Source organism: Gallinula chloropus (genome assembly GCF_964237585.1).
Source record: "Gallinula chloropus genome assembly, chromosome: 2".
NCBI lineage: Eukaryota > Metazoa > Chordata > Aves > Gruiformes > Rallidae > Gallinula > Gallinula chloropus.
Window position 1 is genome coordinate 51,713,991 of NC_140086.1, and position 27,139 is coordinate 51,741,129.

A 27,139-nucleotide genomic window follows, 5' to 3' on the forward strand; every position below is an offset into this window, starting at 1 on the left:
CCGCTGATGAGTGTCTGTCCCAAAGCAGCCACGGAGTAAGGCCGCTTTTTTTTAAGCTGTCTTGTTACCTGTTGCTCAGCAGGTAAGTCTAGTGTGGTGGCTGCTTACTTGAGTAACTTCTGCTCCTTCCCTGTGGGGTACAGCAGCTGTGTGCTAGTGGGCGGCTGCAGTAGAAGAGTATTTTGGTGTGCCTCCAGCCAGAACAGCACTAGGCCACCAACAGAAATCAAACCCTGGGTAGAGGATCTGATTTTTAATGTGTCCCAGTCCTCTCTGAGAGAGCTGTACTGGTATTTGTCTGTGTCCATAGGAAATGCCTTCAGTTGTGTCCTTGGCGGGAGTTAAATTGCCTGGCTTGGCTCAGAGAGACCTGCATTGACTACACAGGACAAGATGCACTTAATGAATGGCTAGGACACCAGCAACCCTCTAGAAGCAGCAGTTGCTACACAGGTCTACAAGCCCCACCACCTCCATCCAGTTCCAGCAGAGGCCTTTCTTGGTCCAGCAAACCTTTACATCACACATCAGTCAGTGGTAGGAATCCTCCAGTCAGGATCCCTCCCTACATAGTCTAATTTGAAGCACGTTTGAGGCCAGAGCAGTGCTGTCACAGTTTGATAAGGTCAGGCTTGTCAAATAAGGCAGACAAAAATCTGCACCCCCTCCCTGCACAAAATACCCACACAAGACTATGCTGCTGCATCAATGATGAACTGGGGGGGACAGCTCAGTGCCAAGTCTCTTGCCTCAAATACAAGCATAGACTGGTTCATACCTGAAACCTCAGGAATAGAACGTGCTGGACACAGCCTCCTCCAGTTGCTTTCCTGGCCATCCTCATCCCCAGCTTTCCCAGCCCTGAGGTGGCAGGTAGGCCACATTCAAGAGCTGTCTGTCACCCCCACACCCTACCCCTGCCAGTCTGTTCGAGACCCATACCCTGCTGAAATGGTGACATTTTCCTATCTGTACCTGCAGCAGGGCTCAGCCTGGGGCTGTGTTATTTCTGACAACTGCCCCCCGGGTCAGCACCTTCCCACTTTCACTGAAGCACCCAGTAACTCAATTCCTCACAGTGAAATCCAAGGGGAGAGAGGAGGGAACAGGCACAACGCTCTCTTCAGCAGCTCAGCAGGCAGAGCTGGCACATAACCTCCCTGCCAATTCGTGGGTACGGTTCAGTTACTGAAACAAACGATGAAGCTGTTTTTCCAAACGCTCCACACTTGGAGAGAGGTCACTGGATGACACAAATTCTACAGGAAAATGGCCACAAAACGAGTTGTGGCCAGCTACAGCTTAACACCACAACAACCTCTTGCTCTGAGGGAAAATAGCTCCTGCTACTTGCAACAGCTTGTGCCCACCAACACAGCAGCTTCCCCTTGAAAGGACAAAAATAAGTTACCCTGTTTATCACGACTCAGGGGAGTTCCTACATGGCCAAACACATCCAGAGGTCAAACGTACTTATGACTAATAAGCAGCAGCACAGAACCACCTTCCCCCCCCAACTGCCCCCTCCCCTGATTACTGACTGTCAGGGTCCAGCAAGAACCAGTTCTGCAGGGGAGCAGACTGACCAAGTAGTCCCGGAAGACACAGGTTTTTCCACTGAAAGCAAACACTAGGACTTGGCTCTCCATCACAACCCTACTGTTCTCTTGGAGATGAACTGCTCACAAACAGGTACATTTTTGGGGGCCTGCAGCCCCCCACTACCCCAAGGGATGACTTAGAAGTCCTTCACAGCTACCCACACAGAGATGGGGGGCAGTTAGTGAGACCATCACCCATTCTGTCCTCCCCTCTCCATCCTCGCCTGTACCTGCCCACCATCCAAGGTGAAGTTTCCTGTTTCTGGATCAGATTGACCAATCCCATTCTCAGGAACTCTGGACAACCAAACAATATTATTAAAAAACTTTATCATTTACTGAACATAAAATACCTATCAACCCCCCCGTTACCTAGCAACACCAGTAACAAACAGCAAACAACAGTCACAACAAAACAACAACAACTGGAACAGTCACAACAATCACTCCGCCCCCCCCCCAACCAAGCAAGAAGTTGCATCTGAAAGGAGTTAGCTGCTGCCCTCAGTGTCGTTGGTCAGGCTTTCTGCAAGGTCGCTTAACCCGGCTTTGTTCAGCGCGGCTATCAGGTTCTCCGGGGTGGCGTGCGCCCCCTCCTGATCCTGCCAGGCCACCAGGAGCTGCTTCGCTCTCATCTTCACGTCCTCGCTGTCGGACTCGATCTGCCGTATGTCGGAATCCTTCATCTCCAGGTAGGGGGCCAGGGCCTTCCACTGCTCCCCAAGCCTGCTGGCAAACGACTCGATCTGCTCCCCCGTCATGGCTTTGTCCCGCTGGGCCTCCGGACCTGGGGAGAAAGACCAGAACACCTCACAGTGAGACACCTCCAGCTACTGTGAATGAACCTTCCCTGCTCTGCCCCATTTTAAACCTCCCCTTTATTTACTCACAGACTCCTTGCACCTTTCCTCTAGAGGTTAAAACCTACTCAAAAGCTCAGACAGGTTTTTACAGATGTGCTACCTGGGCTTCAAGAGGAATGTCCCTTACTGCCCATGACAGAGAAAATCCTGGGCCTTATGTTATCTCCTGATTGAAGGGCTGCCTCCTCCAAATGAAACAGGGGTTTTGCCAGGCACCCTGCAATTTTCTATACATTAGTCGGCTATAACATTAAAATACAGACTGGTCTTTAACATTTAACTGTCTTTTGTATTTATTTTAGGCACTTTATGCAGTTAGCCCAGGTAAAGAATAGTTTGCTTCCCTTTTGATGAGTTAGTTACAAAGAAGTTCCTATTAGCACCAGGACTGTGAAAGGACAGTGCCTTCAGTATGCTCTCAGTACCTGAAGGAATTTTCTACCCCTCTGGCATCAAGATAAAAACCTCAGAATGCTGTGCTCTGTTGCAGAGATTACACAGGTGCTCATCACAGTCCACAGTCTCTGGCTCACCACCCATGTGTATTCCACATTGTTTTAAAGAAAAAAAAAAAAACCCAAGGACTAAATTACTGAAGCTCAGAAATTAATCTGGTTCCTGATTGTTAGTAAATCTCTCACCCTCACACCACCTGAAGAGTCAGATGGCATGGAGTGGAAGCTTCAGCTCTCTCCATGCTTCTCAGTAGCACCCGGTTATCTGAACTAAAGCCACCATGTGGGAAGAGCCAAAGATTAGAAACACCACTACAACAGAAGCACTGGGATTGGACACAGTGGTGTCGCTCTCCCAGGCCACAGCTCTCCCATCTTTGCTTAAGACAAGATTTAAAGATGGAAGTTCACCACAGTGAAACCACAAAGGCTGTTTCAGCAGCATTCAGCTGAAAACTTCTCCACTACTGGCAAGGAGACTGTGGAAGAGGTCAGGTGCTGGATGGAGGAGGACAGCAGGAGAGAGATTCACAGAGGCCCACAGCAGTTTGCACTACCAGAATAATCCTACAAAGCCTAGAGGTCCACAGGTAACCAGCAGTACCTGGTGTGTGAGTTCCGTGCCCCACATACCCCACCTGCCCGTGCTCAACCCCAGAGCTGCCACGCAGAGATATGACATGTAAGGGAGAAGGTGTGGTGAGATGGAGGTGTGAATGAGGATGGAAGGTGGCAAACTCAGACACAGGAAACAGGGAAGGACACTGAGGAACATGACATACCAGGGTTACAGACAAGAGCCAAAAATGGAGGGGCTGGTTCATGAGAGGGATGAGAGATGACATCTGTCAGGAAGGCCGCTCTTCTTACAAGAGAAGCTCCTGCCTTTAAGGTATATGAAGTGAAGAGGAAGTAAAGACCTCAGAGCTGGAATATATCCGTTTCTGAAAGTCCCTTAAGTTCCCACCCCAGCAGGGGTTAGAGGGAGTCAATTAAAGGGCAGAGAGAACAGGGAAGTGGGGCAAGGAACCCGTGGTAGGTTTTTACACAGCAACACTGGCCTTTTAGCTACCATCCCCTACTAACACCGCAAACACACACTACGCAGCAGCAAAGGTGGAAGAGGCTCCTAATGAAAGTGCTGATCCACCTTCACCAAGCTGGACGCTTTCAGCACTGAGGCCATGAGACTGAGGGGCTGCTCCTGGTGCTGAGTCCTGAACAGGCTGCACTTTTTGTTACGAACGTGGGTTCAAGCCAGAAGCACCATGGTAACCAGGACTGGTGGCTCTCAGTAGAAACTATGATAAAACGGCTTCTACAATACACACCAAGAGAGAAACTGAAAAGGGTGAGAACATGCAAGTCTTACTTTCATTGTTTTCCTTTAATAAAGCATCATTATCTTCCTCATCTTCATCTTCGCCTGTTTTTATTTCTTCAGAAGGAGGCTACAAAGAGAGAACTAAGATCACTGGATGAATTCTGTGTTTAAAGAGAAGTTTTACAGGTCTGTGATGGTCCCTGGAATGTGTGTTAGAATGGAAAACCTGACATGAGCCCATATGAGAATTAAAAAAATCTCCCACAGTCTCCTGTATCCAAAACACCAGTAACAAGTGTTCTACTAAAGCACAGTGTTACACAAAAAGCCTAATGAAAGCATCCACATCACAGGATTCCATCTTCTTCACAGTAACTACAGCTAAGCACCACATGCCTACCTTTACTACTTGCTTAAACAAACCCAACCAGCCACACACAAAAAACCCCAAACAACCTTCTGTGGCACCACTACTGATGATGATGTTTTGTTTGGTCATTTGGTTTTGTTTTTTTTTTTTAAAGTTACTCTTCACCAATTTTATTCCTCACTTGGGAATTCCTCACAGCTTTCTGTATTTTCAAACTTCTTAAAGGTGGCCACCAAATCCACAAACAACAACTCCCCCCTCTGACTGAGATGAACAAGGGGCAGCTGCTTCTCTCCCATGTCACTGGCAGGCCAGGCCGTTTGGCACGCCACAGCAGTGCCATGGGGAACGCTGCACGAAGCGACACCTTCGGCTATTTTACAGCTTTCCCCTCCCAGGATTTGTGGGTTTTTTCCCTGGAATTGCTGCTAGCATGTAGTTAACTCAGAGGGCTAAACAAACAAACGAAGCCATACGTGACAGCCCAACCTTTGCACCTCAGCAGTTTCACGTTACAGACAGGGAGGGTCTCAAGGACGGGCGGCAGCACGAGTTCCTACCCGCCGGGCTGCACACTGACTCACAAGGTTTGGAACATGCTCCCTTCCCCAAAAGCCAGTCTCCCCGCGTATAAAGTGAGGTGAAAGGCCCCCTCCCCAGCCTCAAATGCGTGCTGTTGCACAGGCAAGGGGTCAGTGCCTTAAAATCACAGCCCCACAAGGTCTGTTTTTCCTTACACATTTTAAAAGCCCAGCCAAGGGCAGACAAAAGAGCTCTGGTAACAGCAGAGCATCTTCAGCTACACCTTCAATGCAACAGGCGTGCACTGCAACACAGAACACGAGTAGCTGGGTGCAAATACAGTCCTGTCTATACCCAGCAGAAAAGCCTGGGGTTACCACAGCTCTTTGTTCAGAGCTCACAAGGCAGAATTCAGCAGTTACCTGGTGAGTCAGTCACTCACAGGTCAGTGTTACTGTGATCTTCATCCATCAGGCCAATTCCACCTACAATTTTACTTTAAGAGATTTTCCTGGGTATTTTTTTTTGCCCTCTCCCTCCCCACGTACCAAATGGACTGCAGAGAGACAAGCAGGGAGTCAAATGAATTCAGCATTTATTATTATAGGATAATATTACTTACAGGCAGCTCCTTGGCTAATTTGATTACCATGTTTTCTAGATACTCAGGTAAACTCTTGAACTGTTGGTTTGTTGGCTGGAAGAAGTGGGGACTTCTGCGTGCCAGCAGTCTCAACGCTCTCCAGCCATAGTTTGAATTGTTCACAGCCCTGTAATACAACACAAGTTTGGTTGGTAACAGCCTGGCAGCTACAGAAGCACAGATGATGATCTGCAGCATTTACTAGTTAATGTAATTCCATCCAAACTTCAGACATTTTTTGTACTTTACAGGAGTCCTGCACAGACATTAGTACTGCAAAGAACAGTCTGTTTTCTTTAACTATCCAAACATGAAAGAGACAGATCAAAATAAAGTGAAACACAACAGAGAGTGACGTACTTATACTTGTTTTCAACCATGTTCTCAGGGTCTGCTTGTTCAATAGCTTCTTCAAAAAATTCCTCCAGCGTTGGCATATATTCTCTAAAAAATAAAACAAAACAGGGAACTTAATACTCCTCATAATCTATGCTAAAATAGCTGGGTTTCAGTTCCTTTGTGCACATCTCAAGCTTATCCAGTGAAGAAATCCCCAGAAAACAACCTCCTCGAATTTAATAGTTGCAAATAAGCGAAGAATCTGTTTGATACATGTCACTGAAGTGTACCAGTACTCACTAGTGCTGCCTACACATATTTAGATCTTCTGCTGTATCAAAAGGTGCCATGAATCTCTGTCAACAGCTTTTAATGGAAAAGGACTATGGGATGTACGAATTCTGCCCATGAGGAAACGAGAATTTCATAAAAATACCTGTAACACCTCAGTGGCTGTGTTTGAAAGATGCTGCCACTCACACAGCTCACAAGTGCTCAGGGGTTTAAAATGGGTGATAGTTTTGTGCAGTATGCCAGGACAGGGGAAGTCAAACATGGTCAAACACGGCCTTTTCACCTCCCTTTTCAGTTTCATCTGCTACCAGATAAAGCTAGGCTACTATTACTCCCTAATTTCAATTAATTACCATCACTGGGGGGGATATATTAGGCAGCTTAATATTGTACTTAATGATCAAATCTCAGGGGCTCCCTGACTTCCTCACACATGTTCATTCCACCCCCTGTGGTGATCCTGTACCTTCTGCTGAAAGGACTTCAGTTAAAGTGCACTCAAATTGGGGTCCAAAGTCTACAGGCATCAGGAAAAACTGATTTATTTGAAGTGGACTGAAAGGCATCCAACTCCTGCCTGGGCTCAAAGAGATGTGATCAGCAGCATGAAGTCCAGCCGGAGGCCTGTCACTCACTCAGCTTCTGCCAGGGCTTGACACTGGTGCCAGCAGCATTGAGTGTTCCTGACCCGCTGCCGACGGGCAGGGCGCAGCCTCAGCAAGCCTGCGGACAGTGCGCAACCGGGAGGAGGGGCTGGCGGACCAGGGGGTCGCGTTGCCATCCTGAGGGACCCCAGCAGCGCACAGCGCAAAGGAACTGGCTGATGGGGAACGTCGTGGAGCTCGTGAAAGGGAAATGCCAAGCCCTGCTCCTGGGGAGAAGCCATCCCAAGCACCAGCACAGGCTGGGGATTCACTGACTGGAGAGCAGCTCTGCAGAAAAGGTCTGGGTGAAGCCTACGCAAACACGAGCTGGCAATGCACCTTTCTGGCAAAGGCAGCCAGTGGTGGCCTGGGCTGCACCAGGAAGAGGGTTCCCAACAGGTCAAGGGAAATGATCCTCCCTCCTGTTCAGCACCAGTGAGATACAACTGGAGTGCTGGGTCGCTTCTGGGCTCCCTGGCACAAGAGATTTGGGTCCATGCAAGAGACTGTGTGTATGGACAGGAACATCTTATATCCAAGAAGAGGCTGAGGGAGCTAGGACTGTTCACCCTGGAGAAGAGAAAGCCTGCAGGCAGTAAGAAAGGCAGGCAGAATTGATCCTACTTGGTGGAAGTACAAGCAGCAGCTGGCACAAACTGAAATACAGGAAATTCCACTTAAGCATCAGAAAAAAACCACCCTAACTTTTCTGTGAGAGTGGTCAAACACTGGAACAGGTTGCCCAGGAAGACTGTGGAGCCTTCACTCTTGGAGGGACATTCAAAACCTGACTAGAACTCTTAGGCAACTTGCTGCAGTTGGCCCTGTTTTGAGCAAGGGGGTAGGCTAGGTGGTTTCTAGGTCCCTTCCAACCTCAGCTCTTCTGGGAATTAGAATAGAAGTCAGTATTTGTGGTTCAGAGGGGACATGTTAAAAATGCAACTGTTCTTCACACAGCTAGTGGTTGCTTCTGTAAGATAATCACACTAATACGTAAGGAACCATGGCTTAAAAAATAGCAGAAATAATATTCACAATGAGGACAGTTCGCTGATTTGAAGACTACAGTGAAGAAATACAGGTTACTTCAGAGCTGTAGATTAGAGCAAAGATTATCAGTGACGTAAGGCAAGCTCATAGTGATCTGTATTTCTCCTACCTCATGTTTGACAGAGGCACATCTGCTTCTACTAGGGAAGCCAGTGATCAGTTGGCATGGGGGGGTGTAAGAAGAGTGCACTGACCTACAAAAACACTTTATTTTTGTTTCAAAAGCCATGCTTTACCCAGGAAAGGAGTGTTCCATGTATGTTCAAGTGTAGCAATATCACTGACTACTGGAACCAAAGCCAGCATCTTGAGAACCCATCTGATTTGAATCCTGCTATATTTGGCACTATGCAAAAGCTTAAAGTCAGGTTTTATCCCAAGAACAGCCATGTAAAATGAAGACAGGTAAGGAACTATTACCACATTTGAATGAAGATATGAGGAACCACATCAAAAAGATAGTCACATTGCCACATTCAGTCACGAAGTATGTAACAAAACTCAGAACTGGATCCAGATCCCACAGGATCTTCTCTTCCCTGTTTACCATGGCAAGCCTTGTCTTGGTTTATCTCCATCTCTTTAGTTTAGGGTTTTGTTTGTTGGTTTTGTTGTTCAATTGTTGGTTGTTTTTTCAGTGTAAAGAAGTTTCAACACAATACTGTCATGCATAAGGAGTTGGTTGCAAACACAACTCCACCTTTAGCCCTTGACCTAATAAAGGCAAGTATCCTGTCAGATGCCTCCCTGCACATCCCAGCCTCACAAGAAAGGCAGGCACTTCCTCTGCAGCGCTCTCAACCTCTGGAAAAGCAACTCCTCCACTCAGGACATCTGCACAACTAGAACCTCTCTCCCCAGGCATTCAACTTTAGAGCCATAAAGTTCTCTTTGGGAACTGCCCCATTCCTTTCCCAAATCTTCACAGTAGGTACTAGCAAAAAGGGCTTATGCTGCCTTTAACAAACAGAAAAGTATGTAGCAAAGTGCATTTTCAGCAATTTCCTACAATTATGCAAGCAGAAGAGATAACCAATAACTGTATCTTCCTACAACTGCCCAGCTAGCAGATCCGGTCTGCGCTGAAACAATGCCTGCTGGCCACTTTCTGCTTATCTTATTGTTCAGAGCACATGTCTGCTGGAAAGCCTCGGCCAAACAGCATGCTAACTTCGTTAGAGCCAGACTTACTTGGCAATCTTCCTTTATTATATAAGGTTCATTAATTACACAATCACGCTCTACAAAATGGGAGTGCCCATCTGGTTTTCAGCTTAGATTTTACTTTATTAAGCAGAGAAAAATCACTAACAGTATAAACACCACGGAAGAAAAACTGTAAGGAGACTTCAAAACAAAGATCCATACAACCAACCTCTCTCAAGACACACCGTGGAACGGCATGCCATGTAAGATCATCCTAAATACCTTCCCTATGCCAATTCTGTAATAACTGTAATTGTGTGTGGAATTAGCTTTAGACAGTGATGTACCACTTTTTACGTACCTACTCTCAGACTTACAAGCTTCCATGTTATCAGGACATAAATTCCAAAGGCGGGTCAGTTCCTCACTGCAAAGAGGAGCATAAACACATTATCAGACTCCACATTCATCACTCTCTCATTCCACATTCCATCACTTGTGGACAGACACACAACAATGCTACAGAAACATCCCCCCCCCCCCCCACCAGAGCCTTTACATTAAATCATACCACACCTCCTCTGTCACACACACACACACACACACACACACACACACACACACCAGGCATTCCCAGCAGGGACAGATGTCCTATCTGATGTTGCAAAGTAGGAAAACAATGTATTTCTATCTGTGGTCTACAACAGTAACAAACTCTCTCTTTCAGAACTAGTTAATGTCAGGCCATTTTGTTTTGATAAATGAAACAATTTATCACTTTCTTTTTCAGAAGGGACATTTTACTGAACACTCAGTACAGGATTTGAAGCACAACACAAGATTGAAACTTCCCTATCTAGGTTGGGTGAACCATTAAAATGAAAAAAGTTTCATTTCTCCTAAAAAAGGAAGTGGAGAAACACAGCACTGAGCATCATGCAAAATACGGTCCTTTTTCAGGAGAGAAGGTATTAGGAAGCATTCTTCCCCGCCCTCCAGCCCCCAGGATGCAATACCAGGGGGTGTTTTTGGAAAACCCATATCGTTTTAATCAAAACCAGAGAGGACAAGAGTAAAAAACCTGTTCCACCGACTAAAATAAATCACTGATTTTTCAGACTGCAACTCATAGATTATTTAAAAGGGATCTACAAGAGATGGATGTAAGGAAAGGAAGCCTACTGCCAGTTTTAAAACAAACTGGCATATCCCTTGGCTGTTCTTTCCTGGCAGTTCTAAAGTGAGGGAGTTTGAGAACACCTGACTAGACAAAACAGATACTGGGAAACCCCGCCCTTCCCCAACAACCCAACAGAACACAAGCCCCCACAAACCAACCAAACTCCAGAAACCCTGTAATGGAAAAAGTCCTACATACTTCCCCATAAGAATTTTTTTGTTCGGTCCTTTTCCCAAGAAGTCCTCTGGAGCTGGCCTCTTTCTCACAGGCCTCATTGGCTTAGAATCAGGAGGTCTAAAGAAGAAAAGATACTCTTTAGCATCAAACCAGTAATATTTAGAGATTATTTTGCTTAAGGTGGTGCTTAGTTAAATCACAATGGAAGTTTTCAGAAAGATTGAGATTCTAGGAGTGAAAGGAGGGAGGGGGGAAAAGAGGAGAGAGAAAGTAAAGTAAGTATAAGGAAAGGGATTTGCCCCACACCAAAATTAGTTGTCTCACATATTTAAAGTTGTATCAGAATCCCAGAAACAGAAGCAAATCACATGTATCCAGCAGCAGATACTAAATAGGATCTATTCTGCTGCTGGGACCCTGGGCTTTACCATTGCAAGCTCTTTCCCCAGGTGCCCTGATTTCATGGGATCAGAGAATTGAGATCCCAGAGCGCTGAGTTTAAGGTAAGACCTACCCAAGCTGAAACTCTGGCTGAGATCTAAAGGAGGAGACAGAACATTTGCAAAAGTCAAATTCTGTAATTTCACGTTCCCCCTCCCACAACAGTAATTTGTTTCTTCTTACAGCCCTCCCCCCTCCCCCTTTTGCAAACAGCTGATGTCATGAAGAGGTGATTCTACCTGATCTCTCCATAACAGGCAATCTGCAATGAGATGACAACCCAGATGCTCCTTACCACAGAGGCTACAGTCTCTGTGTAGAATGAATAAGAATAGAAGGAGGATGTTTGGTCACCACCTCAAGATAGTCAAGTAGGCATATGGACTCAAAGTTTGTGTTTTGCCACCAGTTAGTAACTAATTTCACAGCAAACCCCTGGCAAAGACCACCTAATCATTATTTTCCTTTCTGGTAAGCAATCACCACGAAGTGTCAAACCTAGTAAGGTATGTAACTGCCAGGTTCGCTGCCCCATCAAAGCTGCAACATCAAAGGCTTCATTAGAGGCAATCCAAAACAGTATATGGAAGTCAGGTATTAACTTCTTCACCCTAGGGTCTGCTGAAGGCAGGAGGGCAAACAACTTGCTCCAGTCTCCTCCTCTGTCACTGAATCCTTGGCATTCAAGGAACAAAACACTGCCACAAGGGAGTGAGGAATGCTCTCCTGAGACCCCACACATGCATAACCACCTCCTCACTGACATAATGAAACCTTAAGACTTTTGGCAGAAATCTAAGAGCCTCCTGCACACACAGAAGGGCCATCCAACTATACTAATCTTAAAGTTGCATGAATCATTAATGTTCACATACACCGTGGATACAGATCACTCTCAACAATGAGCAGGAGCCTTCTACTTTGTAATAGTTACCTTTCTTTCACAAAACTTGGGCAGCCCTCATTTTTCCATGAATTCCAGTTTTCTTCTGTATTTAATATATGCTGGAGAAACATAATATTGCATATTATTAGGGCCATAATCACCTTCAGAGCTGACCCTAATGTTTTGATTTGAGCTACTACAACTAAAGGGAAACCTGTTACTCTGTGTGTTTCATTGACTGTTTTGAAGGTCACCAGTATTCTACCTGCATCTTATCCCTATGTCTTTGGGACATCACACCTTTCTGCAAAGACTTTATCCAGGAACCACTGTCTCTCGTGTGCACACACGCGCGCTTCCATTTCTCTCCAGGAGAAGGAAGAAAAGCACATTAATGAAAACACAGGACAAGTCTGACTAAATAACATGACATTATGAGACCTTTTTTACTGAGATGAGACAGAAGTTCTCCCAGATGTTACATCTGTGTTTCAAAAGCAAGTTTAAGCCGATACTGTTTTTTTTTTTTAAACACCCTTTGCTCAACGTACTCACAGAGTCTTTGCTCAAAGTACTTACCTCTACCATTTTCGAGAATCTTTCCCCATCTGGAGGATTTTCTGAAAGAAGCTGTGATTGGGAGGGAGGAAAAAAGCAGTTAACTTTTTGCACTATATTTGTAGCAGAACACATAAAAAAAAAAACCAAAGAAAAGAGTGGTCACTGCCTCAACATTTCATGAGTATTTTTTTCCACGTAATTTTTAGCAAAGTACACAGTGTACCAACCTGGTAAACTGCCTTTGTAGTATCTTCAATCCAAAGAGACTGTTCATCTGTTAGAACATAGTTTGAACTGGAATTGAAAGAAAAAACAAACAGAAGTGTCATTAAACCAGCTCACTTTTTTGGTTTTGGTTGTTGCTTTTTTTTTTTTAATTTGAAGAGTTTATTACACATCAAAATAGTGCTGAGGACACATAATTTACACTTCATACTTTGAGGGGCGCCAGAGGGGATCTGAAGAAAATATTTGAATGTGCTCTAGTCTGGTCCCATGGACTGGCCACTTATTAGTTTGTGAAGTTAATTAGATGCACCGAGGAATATATTTTCAGGTTTAGCTTCATCCATTAGGAAGACCATCTGTATGATTCAACATTAACCTGATGATAGGCCCAAAGCACAGCAAAGGGGCACAATAAAAAGGATTTTTTTTAAAAAAAACCTTTTCCTAATCCAGCACTACTTTAGAAAAACCACAGCAGAAGAACACAGATCTTTAATATCTCAAAACATGAAAGGCATATAGCATAACCTGAAGTCACTAAACAGGTTGCTTGGTACCTCTCGAACTACTATGAAACTGGTAAGAAGTGAAAAGAAAAAGAACACAAATAACTAGAGCCTGACTCACTGCGTTCCCAGAGACCAGAACTTTAAAAACACATTTAAAAAAACATAAAATCAGACGATAATCCAATTTTTGGTTTTCACTGGTTCAGGAAGAATTCGGTTGAAGCATAACCACTGACATTCTACTTACAGTGTTCAAAAGCCAGAGAACACAAACCAGCTTTTCACAACGCACTAGGTACCTTAAACAGCAAATATAAACACGACTACAGCTGCATCAGTAACATGAGAAAGACTTTTCTTAAGTTAATGGGATGTAAAACAGCTAATCTTTTTTAAGCAAGGGAATGATTAGTATTTGTTTACAAGAACCATACCAAGAGCTATACTACATCATGTATATGTCATATATACAGGACAGATAAAGGAGTGCTTTTAATGAACACTTTAATGAATCGACTGTCACCTCACAGGACTGAACTACAACTGAAAAGATGTGATTTCTGTTTCTTCTCTGTCACTGTACTGCCTAGGTAAGATACCTGCAGAACAAGGGTAATGATCCTAATCTAGTTTACTAAATTCTGAGATCTATTTATAAAAAGCAGAGTACTGCAGGTGAAAGACAGCTGCCTTAATCATTACATGCACATGTGGTCAAGGGCACAGGAAACAAACAGCACTAGGGGTTTTTACAGCATAACATCTGAGTACAGAATAGGAAGAGACGGGGTTGTTTTCTGTCACAGTAATTTATAAAGGTAATAACCATCATTGTTATTCCTTGCTATTTTAGACACAATTTTGCAGCAAACCAGGAAAAAAACAACCAGCAAACAGTGACACATCATGGAATTGATAGACCAACGCAAGCTACTTGTCTAACAACTTGCTGCTGTCACACTCTTTCCCTCTCATGACTGGCATGCACCTTAAGCCAGCTTTAGTGGCCTCTACTTCTCCAAGGCCCCACTCAACTCACTGATCCAGCAGCAAACTAATTCTGCAGAGATGAGTGGACTGGATTTTTTGCTGGTTTAGCAAAAATTTGAGCCAGTGTAAAGAACACTAGAGCCACTGCAAGGGAAGGCAGAGAATCATGCAGAGCAAGGCACAAATGACACCTCCCCTTTCCTGCTGTAAAATAACTTCAGCCACACCCTGCATTTACCAATCCAAAGCTGTACACGTTTCACAAGGAGCTCAGAACAAGCAGACAAATTTTTTTACAATATTTTACCTCTATGTTCTTAGTTCCCCATCCCCAAAACACAAAATATCTCCACATTACCTTTTAAATTTGACCTGTCCCTTTAGATACTGAAAAAGTATTAGGTACTGCAACAAGATGTGACGGCGAAAGTTACTGTCACTCAGCTGTAAATCCATCAGCTAAGCAAACAAACAAACAAAAAACACAACAGAAAAATAATTACATGTATATTTTAAAAGACACTAAGCATAGACAGGTAAAATACTCCAACAAATGTTTTCAGGTAACTAGATGGGGACTGCTTTTACAAGATGATGTTACATTATTACAGAGCCTCTATTCAAGATCAATTTTCAGGACAGTCCTCCAGAAGGCACGAGGAGTGGTGAATTGTCATCTAGCACAAGTTAGTAAAAACACTTATTGACATTTCTAACGGAATCCATTTTTTAAAAGCATGAGGAACTGCTTGCAAAAGTAAACAACGTAACCTCAGATGTTTAGCTAGTTTTATACTGTTAGATTTTACAATATACTCTTGGAAGCAAACAAGAATTTGGAAAAAAACAAATACTCTTTTTTTCCCCCTGGTAGCTGGAGGACAGTTTGCTCCCTCCTCTTATAAGCTACCAGCTGTTATGTCAGGGTTTGGTTATGATAGAAGAGTTCACTCTCACCAGCCCTTCCACAGTGCTACGCTGCTTGCTTTCTACCCTATCTGCTGCAGCACAATAGGACAAAGGAAACATCTGAAGATTCTTTCAAGAAAAAAAAGCTATGAGCATTAGGTGAAAATGAAGCAACTGGTTCTTTATCTTCTAGAGTGTTGTTTTGAAACTGTTAATACACAGGTCAAATGCTTAAGAGGAATTTACCTACTATTCTATTTCAGATAGGGAAAACTCATGCTGGGCTGAGACTTGTCATCTGTTATCTACTAATGCATGCATATGAAAGCTGAAGTTCCATATTATTCCAAAGTTAAGACAATAATTTGGGGATTAAACTCAATAGAGTGTTGTATTTCTGAGTTAATATTAACAGAATTAAAAACTCTCAAGATCTTTTCAGATGCAGTTTTAAACAAGACCATTATGAGGCAGAAAACTGTTACATCATCAGCCAAGTTTTGAAAATCTAAGTCTAAAAGGATTAGGAAAAGAGCAGATCTTTAAATAGATAGTCCCTTTCAGCTTCCCTTTCTAAATGTAATGATACATGTCAAATGCAATAAACAAACATGAGCTTTACTGCTGACTCTCACTCCAGAAGTCCCCAAATCACCAAGTAGCAGAGGGAACCCACACAACGTGACAGGATACCCAGAGAAGCTGGGGAGTCTCTGTCAGTGGAGAAGTGCAAAGCCCAACTGGACACAGCGCTGCTCAACCCGAGAGCTTTGAGCTGGGAGGCTGAACTAGACACAGTTTCCTCCCAACCTCAACCTGTCTGTGACTGAGGAAAGAAATCACATACCTTTTCACTAGTTAGGAACTTGGCAAAATATACGTGTTCTCCCCCTGTTTTTAGTTCTTCCAACTTTTTTCGTGAGGCCTGAGTGTCATCCAGTTTGTAACTTTTGAAAACAGCCAGAACTTCTTCTGAGTACTGTAAAACAGAGTTATTTACCACATGAAACTAATTTTAAAAAAAGCTTTGTAATAGAACTACACTACACTTAGTGCTCATCAAGTCAAATCATTGGTAAACTTGCTATTGACCCACTTGCTACCCACCAACATTCAGGGCTTCTCTGAATACTGCACATGACAGCAGAAGTGTTATTTATCATTTCAGAACACCTCATCCTTTGAAGTATGAAAAATACGCTCAGAAAAACAACACTCTAGGCTGTAAAAAGTACACGACTGCTTTATTGTTTAGATGTTATGAAGCAAAAAGGTCCACACTAAGTCTGGGGGGGGATGCTGTGGGTTTTCTGTTTGCATAAAGCTGAGAACATAGTCCTCAAAGTAGATTTATATTAGAACATTTGAGATTTTAGCTCTTATTACTACAACACAGAGAATGCAGATTAAAAAAACAGCTATTAAAAAAAACGAGTGGCAAATTCCTAAACTACCCATTTATTCCTAGTAAGTCACCCTCAACATTCATACTAAGCAAAACTGAAACAGCTAGCTGAAGTCATTGCTACTATAAAGAAATTCAATTAGAAACTTAGTCTTTACGATTCCACTGGGATTGATATAGTTATTCAGCATAATCTAGGATTCGATAGAACTATTTTTCTTCTTGGGGAAACCCCTGCATCCAAATCCACCAGCTGCACATTTTGCAGCTGATAAATGACCCCAAAAAGGTACTTCTGACACTGCTGCAACATGTGAGGTCTTTCTGTTACTGACCTAGCACATTTTATTAGGGGATTTACTGTACATCTGAATATACTGCTTATGGCTCATTTTATAAACCACAGAATGCATTCCCTCATGCACTATTACTTTTTGATAGCATTAGGGGTTTAACTGTTCTGTGCTTACACAGTCACTCTTCTACTCATGCAAATTGTGCCGAATGGTTGAAAGCCTGAACTCAGCTTACCTTAAGGAAAGTTTTCCATGAGACCTTCTCATAGCACTGCACGGGGTTTCTAAAATAATCTTGAAGTGACCAGAATTTTCTATACAGGTTATAATCTATTGGAATGGAACTGGTGGGAGAAGAAAAAAACCAACAAAACAAACCACAAACAATAATAATAATTAATAAAAAAATTGAAAGCAATATATTAAATTCAGGTCAATTGGGAAATGCACAATCTCAGAAAACACCATTCATTTTGTAAGTTAAAAGAGTCAATAATGAGTCCTTGCAGAGAAATCTGTAATTCAAAATTTGTCCCTAAAAGTGTTTTCCACCCAGTGTACTGTTACTTTCTTACCATAAAAGTAAGAACAGTAAGAAAAAGGTATCTTGGGAGTTTTTTCATTACCAGGGGAATGAAAAGGAGCACAGACACAGCATGTATTTATAATCCCTGAAAACATCTTCTGGTACAAGTTTTGGCAAGGTAATTGGGAAAAAAATGTGAAAGACAACAACAGTGGTTTTCAGCTTGGGTATGCAACTTTTCAAATAAGCTGTAGATTTCTTTCCTCTTCCAGGCATCTCCACTTAAAAGGTTACAACCTAGCAGTGTCTTATCTAATACTTAAAGGATGGGAAATAAGAAGAATTCCAAGTACAACATTTAAGGTTATTTCCCAAACATCTTTTTACTTTGACTTTACAAAACTTTGTTTCTGCTTTTGGAATTTCTTTAAGCTTACCAACTTGTTGGTGCTTCATCATCTCCCATCTCACCTTCTTCTACATCCATTCCTTCTTCTCTCTCCTCAGAGTGCTAATAGGAACAAAATAATTTAAAACTCGTACAAATGCCAGTGTAACTTGCATACAGTTCTTTATTTTATACGTTCTATTACACTTGAGAACAGGTAATTCAGAACTTCTCTCAATTAGTATTCCAGTACAAGGGGCAAAAAATTTCCATCTTAACACCTTGCTACACTTTGGAAAGGTAGCCTGACTTCTCTTGAAAAAAAAGCTGAAGTCATAGTTCTATCCTCCATAAACTGTGGGGAAAACTGAGTACAGCGACAGCGCTTATTCTTCACAATCAAATCAACCTCTTCACAGAATCACAAGGTTGGAAGAGACCTTTGAAGATCGAGTCCAACCATTCCCATCCTATGCTAAACCATATCCGTAAGTACCTCATCTACCCTTTTTTTGAACACATCCAGAGAAGGTGACTCAACCACCTCCCTGGGCAGCCTGTTCCAGGCCCTGACAACTCTTTCAGTACATTTTTTTTTTTTCTAATATCCAATCTAAACCTGCCCTGGCACAGCTTCATGCTATTTCCCCTTGTCCTGTCTCCTGTCACCTGGCTGAAGAGACCATTGCCCACCTCACTACAACCTCCCTTCAGGTAGTTGTAGGAGGTGATAAGGTTTCCCCTCAGCCTCCTCTTCTCCAGGCTAAACATCCCCAGCTCCCTCAGCTGTTCCTCATACAATTTTCCCTCCAGCCCCTTCACCAGCCTGGTTGCCCTTCTCTGCACTTGCTCAAGGACCTCAATGTCCTTTTTATGGTGGGGAGCCCAGAACTGCACACACTTGTACTCGAGGTGTGGCCTCACCAATGCCAAGTACAGGGGCACAATTACCTCCCTAGGCCTACTGGCCACACTGTTTTTGATACAAGCCAAAATGCCACTGGCCTTCTTGCCTGCCCGGGCACACTGCTGGCTCATATTCAGCCTGCAGTCAACCAACACCCCCAGGTCCTTCTCTTCCTGACAGCTCTCCAGCCAATCTCCCCCAAGCCTGTAGTGCTGCATGGGGTTGTTGTGTCCCATGTGCAGCACTCTACACTTGGCCATGTTCAACTTTATCCCATTGGTCTCAGTCCATCGGTCCAGTCTGTTCAGATCCCTCTGAAGAGCCTCCCTACCCTCAGGCAGATCAACACTTCCTCCTAGTTTAGTGTCATCTGCAAACTTACTGAGGGAGCATTCAATCCCTTCATTGAGGTCACTGATAAAGATATTGAACAAGACCGGACCCAGGGCTGAGCCCTGGGGGACGCCACTCGTGACCGGCCTCCAGCTGGATTTGGTTCCATTCACCGCCACCCTTTGGGCCCGTCCATCCAGCCAGCTTTTAACCCAGCTGAGGGTCCACCTGTCCAGGCCAGTGGCAGCCAGTTTCTCAGTCAGAATGCTGTGAGAAACCGTGTCAAAGGCTTTACTGAAGTCCAGGTCGACCACGTCCACAGCCTTCCCCTTGTCCAATAAGTGGGTCACCTTGTCATAGAAGGTGATCAGGTTAGTTTGACAGGATCTACCTTTTGTAAACCCATGTTGACTATGCCTGATCCCCTGGCCCTCACGCATGTGCTGCATGATAGGTCCCAAGATGACCCTCTCCATGATCTTCCCCTTCCCCTCAAAGTCATCAGAGTTTAATGTAGCACATAACTTGCCTATTTCCAGAATCACCAGTTTGATCTGGAGGAGGGACAACACAATTATGAACATGCAGTTCTGAATATGATACAGGTTAGCACACTTCTGTTCAGTCTTACAAGTTTCCTGCAAAACGAGGGGACAGTGACCTAGAAATTCTCACCTTCTGTCCCAAAGTGCTCTCATGTTCATTGGTATTGAAAACAGTGACATTTTCCAGGTTAAACTGACTCTGCAAGTTAAGTCCTGTGAAAAACAAAAGGTCAGTCTTAGAAGCTGTGAAGCTCCTCAGCCTGTTCAGTTAGTTGCTTATGATACAGACATTAAATTCTCAGAAAGAGCATTCATAACTTCTGTTTGAAATCACAACAACTGGAAGCATTTTACAACATCAAGAGTAGAGACAAGAACTAAAAGACAAGCACAAAGTGATTTTTTCCAACTGGATTGGTTCTGCAACCATCATAAACTTCATATTTAACAAAGACTAAATACATAGAGTCTTTTGAGTGTGAAGAAACGCAAAAAAAAATTCTCACCTGACTTTTCTGAAAGCGGAAATAACCTGGCCAGGAACAGCTGAATTCTTCCACAGAAGACTGTGTTTTGTGACTTAGATAATCTTCTCAGGAGGTCTATATATTGTAAAAAGTGGGGTATTAGTATTTATCCCTCTTTCAATTTCTCAAGCTCTAGAATTCAAGACTTGCTCATTACATGTCCTACACAGCTAATGAAAGGAAGCTAAGATTTGTACATTTAAATGTTACCAACTTCCTCAGCTGAAATGTATTTTTTCCAAATGCATTCTACCAACCATCCTAACACCTTCAACAGTAACACTAAATAAATCCAAATGAACCCTACTCAAACAACAGCCTCTGATATAGGCCTTCTCATAGAATCATAGCATAATATAATCTCCTAGGTTGGGAAAGACCCTTTAGATGAGGAATAAGTATTTCTCAGATCTTCTGCTAAAACAACATTCACTGATGAAGAGATTTTCTTAAGGTGAGAATTACTTTTACATCAGTCAGCAAGACTCAGGAATAACTACTAACATGAGCAATTTGCCTTTTAACTTTACTACTTATTGAATACATGCAAGTGTAAATCAGATGATTAAACTCCCTTTCATGTTCTGAAATAGGGAGTTCTTTCATTCCCCTCCCAAGACTCACCATTGCACATTCGCAGCAAGTAATTTTTCCCTGCAGAGTAAAACGTATTCTGAAATGGAATAAAGGGATTTAGAGCATTAAGATATTTAAGATATTTATATCACAAAACTTTCTTGAACAGATTTTACTTCAATTACATGCCACGAGTAAGTACGAATCATTCCTACTGTTAGGTCTAAATTTGGGTTCTTCCTTAAATAAGAAGAAGGTTTCACAATAAGGCAACATGAAAAAACCAGTCCCACAAATCCAGGAAAGCATAAAACACATTTAAATCCAGACCCTGTACAGGAAAAAAATGTGTGTGACGATGAAATGTAAGAGCAGCATCCACTTTCTGCCCCTGGAACACACTGATTTTTATTCCCTGCATTATTTATACATATATGCAACTGGGAGTATGCTAAAGATTTAGAGCATCCACAGTACTGGTAATTGGGCAGCAGGAGAAAGAAGTTGATAGTTACTAAAAGTAATGATAAAGTAGAGTTTGTGAATATACTGAGGAGACAATGTTATATGAAACAGAACAGCCTGAATGCCTACGGAAAGCAGTACAGGTTAAGGAAAACACAGAGAAACTGGAATGCTATTCAAGCATTAGGTAAAGAGCTGCTGATGCCTGTGGTCCTGGCAGTACTGTTGAAGAGCAAACCAAGAATACAGAGATCCAAGATTTCTTATGATCTTGGAATAAAATGCAGACAGTTTAGGAGTTCTGCCCAAGACCCTGAATTCCCTCTTTAATTAACAGTGACTAGAGCACAATCAGCTCAGCAGCCTGTCGCAGAGACTCCTCTGCTACAGCAAGAGCACAAAACTCTCACACAGGCCTCAAAACACCAACTCTTGTAAGAGCAGAAACATCTTAGGCCAACATATTAAGAATTGCTATAATGCTGCAATAGAAATCTTATTTAGGAAGTGACCAAGATTTCCTTCCCTGCAAACTGGAGCTAGAAGAATCCCCTGCAGGTCTGAGGAAAAGCTGAATAATAAGTCAAAAGAAGATATTCAGACAAATTGTGCATTGGTAGTTAAATTCTTGGCTTCTGAACGTTCCACACACTACATACTGTAGAGAAAATACAAATTAAAATAGAGCATAAATAAAAATCATTATTTATTAATAATTTTCTGACCTCTGCTGCAACAGAGCTTTTTAAGCCTCAAAACATGGTCAATGCTACTACTTCAACACAAAGGCAGTTAAAACCTGTTAGTAAAAATGGTTCAGGGAGGCAGAAGCTTTGACACAGGCATGTGACGTTTTTGAGACATCCCTACCGATTTCCAGGTAGCAACATTCTTCTCCACAAAAGTGAAAATTTTGTCACACTGATCCAAGGGCAGGCAATCCAGAACATCCCCCAGGAGCACAAAAGGGGTTGATGCAGTGCAGATACCTATGAGGAACAGGTTATATCTTATTTGGCAAATTTGAACTGAAATACAAAGAAGATGCATGGGAGCTGAGGGATGGTATGTTAAAAAAGTAAAACGTTATCATGGGTTCCTACAAATCCTCCTAAGAAGCCTGGGCCAGCCTGAGCTTCCACTAAAGCTATTTCTGTATGCACACACAGCCAGATGAGCTTTACAAGAGATTTGCATGTAAAACGTAACAAAGAATAGCTGTTTAAAACCCCTCAAAGTCTGAAAGTCTCAGATCTCTTTGCAGACTGCAGGTGAGCACCTTCAGACTTCCAAATCCACATTTAGTTGCACTACACACACCTATGAAGTTTGAGAGTCTTATCCTCCAGCAAAGTACCACTAAAGCAGTGCTACAAGCCTACCAACCCATGCTCTCTGTCTGCACTCCTCATAATCACACGACTCCTTATTCCCTAGTTCATAACACACATAGGTAGTTAAGCTATACTTACTAGGTCAAACAAGTATTTGATGTGTGATATGAACAAATAAACAAAGGGAAGAACACTAAAGTCTCTTCAGAAGAGACCAGCACAATGATTTCTGATGCAACAGATACAGAAACAGATTCAAGTACCTAAAAAATATCTGTGTACATACAGGTCAGTACTGGGAGAAGAGCACAGATATTCAGGAGAAGTTACTTCTCACTCTGTCAGCAACTGACAGAGAATCCTACAAAATATTTAACATCTCTGCCTCCATAGTCTCAATTCTGATATTATAATTATGACTTCTTAGCATTTTACAGTGGTGGACAAAGATAGAAAATGGTAATTATGTTGCATTCAAAACCACACATTTACCTCTTAAAAATATTTCAACATAGATGTCACACAAATAACTGAACTTAATCATACTTTACTTCACTCCTCTTGTGAACCAGATTTAACCATGAGTGTAAGGACAACATTATGAAAGCTAAGTTGGCCCTCTGTTGAATGAAGTGCATGCCCTGCTGACTGAAGATATTAAGAAGGTGGAGTTACTGAATGCCTTCTTTGCCTCTGTCTACACTACTGGAGACTGTCTGCAAGAGCACCAGATGGCTGAAGCCCCAGAGGAAGTCAGGACAAATGATGAGTCTGCCTTGGTTGATCAGGACTGGGTCAGGGATGAATTAAGCTGTCTAGACATCCATAAACCCTGGGGTCCTGATGGTATGCACCCAAGGGTGCTGAGGGAGCTGGCAGAAGTCATTGACAGGCCACTATCCATCATCTTTGCTAAATCCTAGGAAACAGAAGAGGCACCTGAGGACTGGAGGAAAGCAAATGTTACTCCAGTCTTCAATAAGAGCAAGAAGGATGACCCAGGTAACTACAGACTGGTCAGCCTCACTTCCATCCCTGGAAAGGTGATGGAATGACTTATCCTTGGTGCTGTCTCTAGGCATATCAAGTATAAGAGGGTTGTTAGGAGCAGTCAACATGGTTTTACCAAGGGGAAGTCATGTTTGACTAATCTAATAGTCTTTTATGAGGACATAACCAGGTGGATAGATGATGACAGAGCAGTAGATGTGGTTTACCTTGAACCCAGTAAAGCATTTGACACCATCTCCCACACCATCCTCGTGGCTAAACTGAGGAAGTGTGGTCTAGACGGTAGTGAGGTGGATTGAGAGTGGGTTTAAGGGAAGAAGCCAGTGAGTTTTGATCAATGGGACAGAGTCTGGCTGGAGGCCTGTATCTAGGGGGGTCCCTCAGGGGTCAGCACTGGGACCTGTACTATTCCATATATTTATTGATGACCTGGATGAGGGAACAGAGTGTGCAGCCAGCAAACTTACAGTCAGCAAGTTTGCTGACAACACAAAACTGGGAGAGGTGGCCATTCAGCCACTTCGGGAGAGCTGGGTGGGAGAAGTTTAATAAGACTTAACAAGAGCAAGTGTAGGGTCTTGCATCTGGGGAGGAACAACCCCAGGTAAAAGTATAGGTTGGGGACTGGCCTGTTGGAGAGCAGCATATGGGAAAGGGACCTGGGAGTCCTGGTGGACAGCAGGGTGACCATGAGCCAGCAATGTGCCCTCCTGGCTAAGAAGGCCAATGGCATCCTGGGGTGTATTAGAAGGGATGTGGTTAGTAGGTCAAGAGAGGTCCTTCTACCCCTCTCCTCTGCCCTGGTGAGACCACACCTGGAATATTGTGCCCAGTTCTGGGCCCCTCAGTTCAAGAAGGACATAGAACTCCTTGAAAGAGTCCAGTGCAGGGCCACTGAGATGATTAAGGGAGTGGAACACCTTCCTTATGAGGAGAGGCTGAGGGAGCTGGGCCTTGTTAGCCTGGAGGAGACTGAGGGGTGATCTCATCAATGTCTATAAATATGTAAAGAGTGAGAGTCAGCACGATGGAGCCAGGTGATAGGACAGGCGGCAACAGGTGCAAGCTGGAGCACTGGAAGTTCCATGTGAATATAAGGAGGATCTTTTTCACTGTGAGGGTGATGGAGCACTGGAACAGGCTGCCCAGAGAGGTTGTGGATTCTCCTTCTCAGGAGACATTCAAAACCTGCCTGGATAAGTTCCTGTGTGATTTAGTCTAGGTGATCCTGCTCTGTGAGTCTATAAGAGCGCTGTAGATGATTTACAAATGTCATCTATCAAGATTTAAAAATTCCCCTAAATGGCCCCTAAACCCACCAACAGATTTGAGAGATGCTCACCTTCTGTGACTCCATTAATAGCAAGAGAAATAATTGCCAGGAGATTTTCACATGGAGCTTTGTTTATCTAAACAAAAAGAACAGTGTTAAACTTCTCTATTTTGCCCTTTCACAAACCTAAAATTCTTGTTTCCAATTTAAAACAAATACTGACATACAACTTCCAAAAATTTCAAATAATCTATCAGCTGAGACATGTCAATTAACTACAGAAGATTTTTATTGATTGAACAGTATTTTATGACAGCTTCTGGCCACTGAAGATCTACAACCCCTACTGAGATAGTTATTTACCTCTGAAAATTAAATAACTCACGTTAAGCCTTTATTCAAGTAGTACCAACAAAATCATTCTTCAATGCTTTCCATCATTCTTTTCAGCTGACACGCAGCTTTGTTACATGCTAGTAACAGATAACCCACTCAACCCCACTCATAATGCGTGGTTGTAGAATGATGCATATTTATGAACTAGAATGTTAAGATTTAGCACTTTCATAAGCGTTACAAACAAGTGCTGGAAAAGCCTAAGTCAACACCTCTTGCTACAGTGTGACATCTGTGAAATACTGCCATTCTGTATTGCCTACCAATCTCCTTTAATCATCTATATTCAATCTTAATTGGATAACCTTTATGTAATTCATGTTTTTAATAAATAGTACTTCCCTGTACTACTAAGTTCTGTTAAATGAATACATTAACTGGCAAATAGAAGTTTAGGCTTTATCAAGAAATAAGCTGCAGCAGTTTAAAGTACTTACTATTTCTTCTTCTACAATAACTCTAAAAGCTTGATCCAAGGTACACTTCTTTTCATTTTCACTGCAAATGCAAACATCCCACATCAGTTAATAACAACTATTAGGGACAAGATCGCTAAAACTTACTCAAAAGACCCCTTTCAAAATAAAGTGGCATTTACTTACCTCCCAGGAATCTGGTTAAATGCATTCAACAATGGCTTGATACTTTTGTGATTCAGAGCTTCTCTGGTTGATGTCTACCAAAACATAAAGACAGAAAAGATACAGAACTAGTACAAACCCAGCAAATCTCCCCTTTCCTCCTACAAGGTACAGAAATACTAAGTAACTTTTTTGTCACACAGCATGTGCCAGTTCACAAGAACAACTGGTTACAAGAAAGGCAAATAAAGAATTCCAAACAAATTAGGCATGGGAGCTAGTAGAGCACAACACCTCAAAAGTGGGCTAACAGCATGGTGAAAACAGTATTTTTAAGTGAAACACTGAGGAATACCCTACTGTGACTGATGCCTCATCTACAACTGCCTCAAGCGCCCCCCCCACACACACACTTCCCAAACCTCAAGGTGGTTTAGGGCATGACTCCTACTAACAAGATATTCTAAAGCTTACTTTATACTCTATCAAGATCAGGAGAAAGTGCCTGTGCCTCGACCACTTCTGTGCAAGCCCCATCCCCTTGTCCAACAAACTGGGCCGCAAACAGCAAGAACTGGAGGCCTGGGCACACACCAGGCCCCACCTGCTCTAGCAATGGAAAAGCATCATCAAGGCAGGTGCAAAAGAGACCAGCCCACTAAGCTGCGGACGTTTTGCTGCCAGAGTTACATCAGAACTGAATTTCATTTTACTGTGCGCTAGTTTCAGTTAAGTAGAGAGAGGCTCCTTCCCTCGGCCGGCTGCGCAGGGCCGGTATGAAGGCCCATCCGCGAATCATCTGTGCTATCTCGGCTGTGCCGAACGCCCGCTAAAGAAGAGCCGGGGCCTCCCCTCAGTAGGAGCCTCGGCCGGGACTACGGGCCCAGAGCGGGGCAGGGGCAGCGCGGGCCGGGCCGGGCCGGGCACTCAGGCGGAAGCGGGCAAGGCAGAGCCCTACACCGGCTCGCAGATGCAGCCTCCCACCCGCCCAGCCCCCTTCCGAGCGGTAGCGAGGAACGGCAGCTTCCACCGCCCCCCCCCCCGGGCCCGGCTGCGCTCACCGTGAAGCGGATCCTCGCCTCGGGCAAGCTGAAGAGCGGCGGCGACATCGTTCCAACTGAAAGACGCTCTGGGACGCACGCCGATGACGCCATACAGCACCGAGCCCCGCTGCCCCGCCTCCTCCTCCCCCCCCGCCCCTCCGCCGGGCTGGAAGCGAGGGGGGGACGTCGCTGCGGGCGGCTAATCCTGCGCGGTGGGGGGCGGGGCGTGGCTCCCGCTTCCCGCCTGGGCCGGGGTGCACGCGCGGGAGGCGGCCGTTGGGGCGCGACGGGGAAGGCGGGAGGGCGAGGGGAGGTGAGGCGCTGGCTTCGCCTCACGGTTGGCGGTAGATGGTTGTCAAAAGTGAAAATTACTCCAAAAGGTTAACCTGTGGGAGCCCGCT

General features: G+C 43.8%; 1 protein-coding gene across 2 annotated transcripts; it reads right to left on the reverse strand.

Moving 5' to 3' along the window:
* Nucleotides 1-1,917: 1,917 nt before the first annotated feature.
* On the reverse strand, nt 1,918-26,819 carry THOC1 (THO complex subunit 1). Of its 2 annotated transcripts, XM_084280594.1 has the most exons (22): nt 26,757-26,819; nt 25,717-25,790; nt 25,552-25,612; nt 24,788-24,854; nt 21,971-22,089; nt 20,684-20,732; nt 20,039-20,134; nt 19,663-19,745; nt 17,797-17,870; nt 17,069-17,177; nt 15,980-16,111; nt 14,582-14,682; nt 12,724-12,790; nt 12,515-12,565; nt 11,984-12,054; nt 11,123-11,146; nt 10,630-10,725; nt 9,613-9,678; nt 6,139-6,222; nt 5,758-5,905; nt 4,292-4,370; nt 1,918-2,388 (listed from the first exon to the last, which is right to left on the reverse strand). In XM_084280594.1, the coding sequence occupies exons 1-22, from the start codon at nt 26,802-26,804 to the stop codon at nt 2,093-2,095; spliced, it is 1,995 nt and encodes a 664-aa protein (XP_084136720.1). In that variant the 5' UTR covers nt 26,805-26,819; the 3' UTR covers nt 1,918-2,092. The 2 variants fall into 2 exon arrangements, with proteins under 2 accessions (XP_084136720.1, XP_084136721.1); XM_084280595.1 differs by lacking the exon at nt 11,123-11,146.
* Nucleotides 26,820-27,139: the final 320 nt, after the last annotated feature.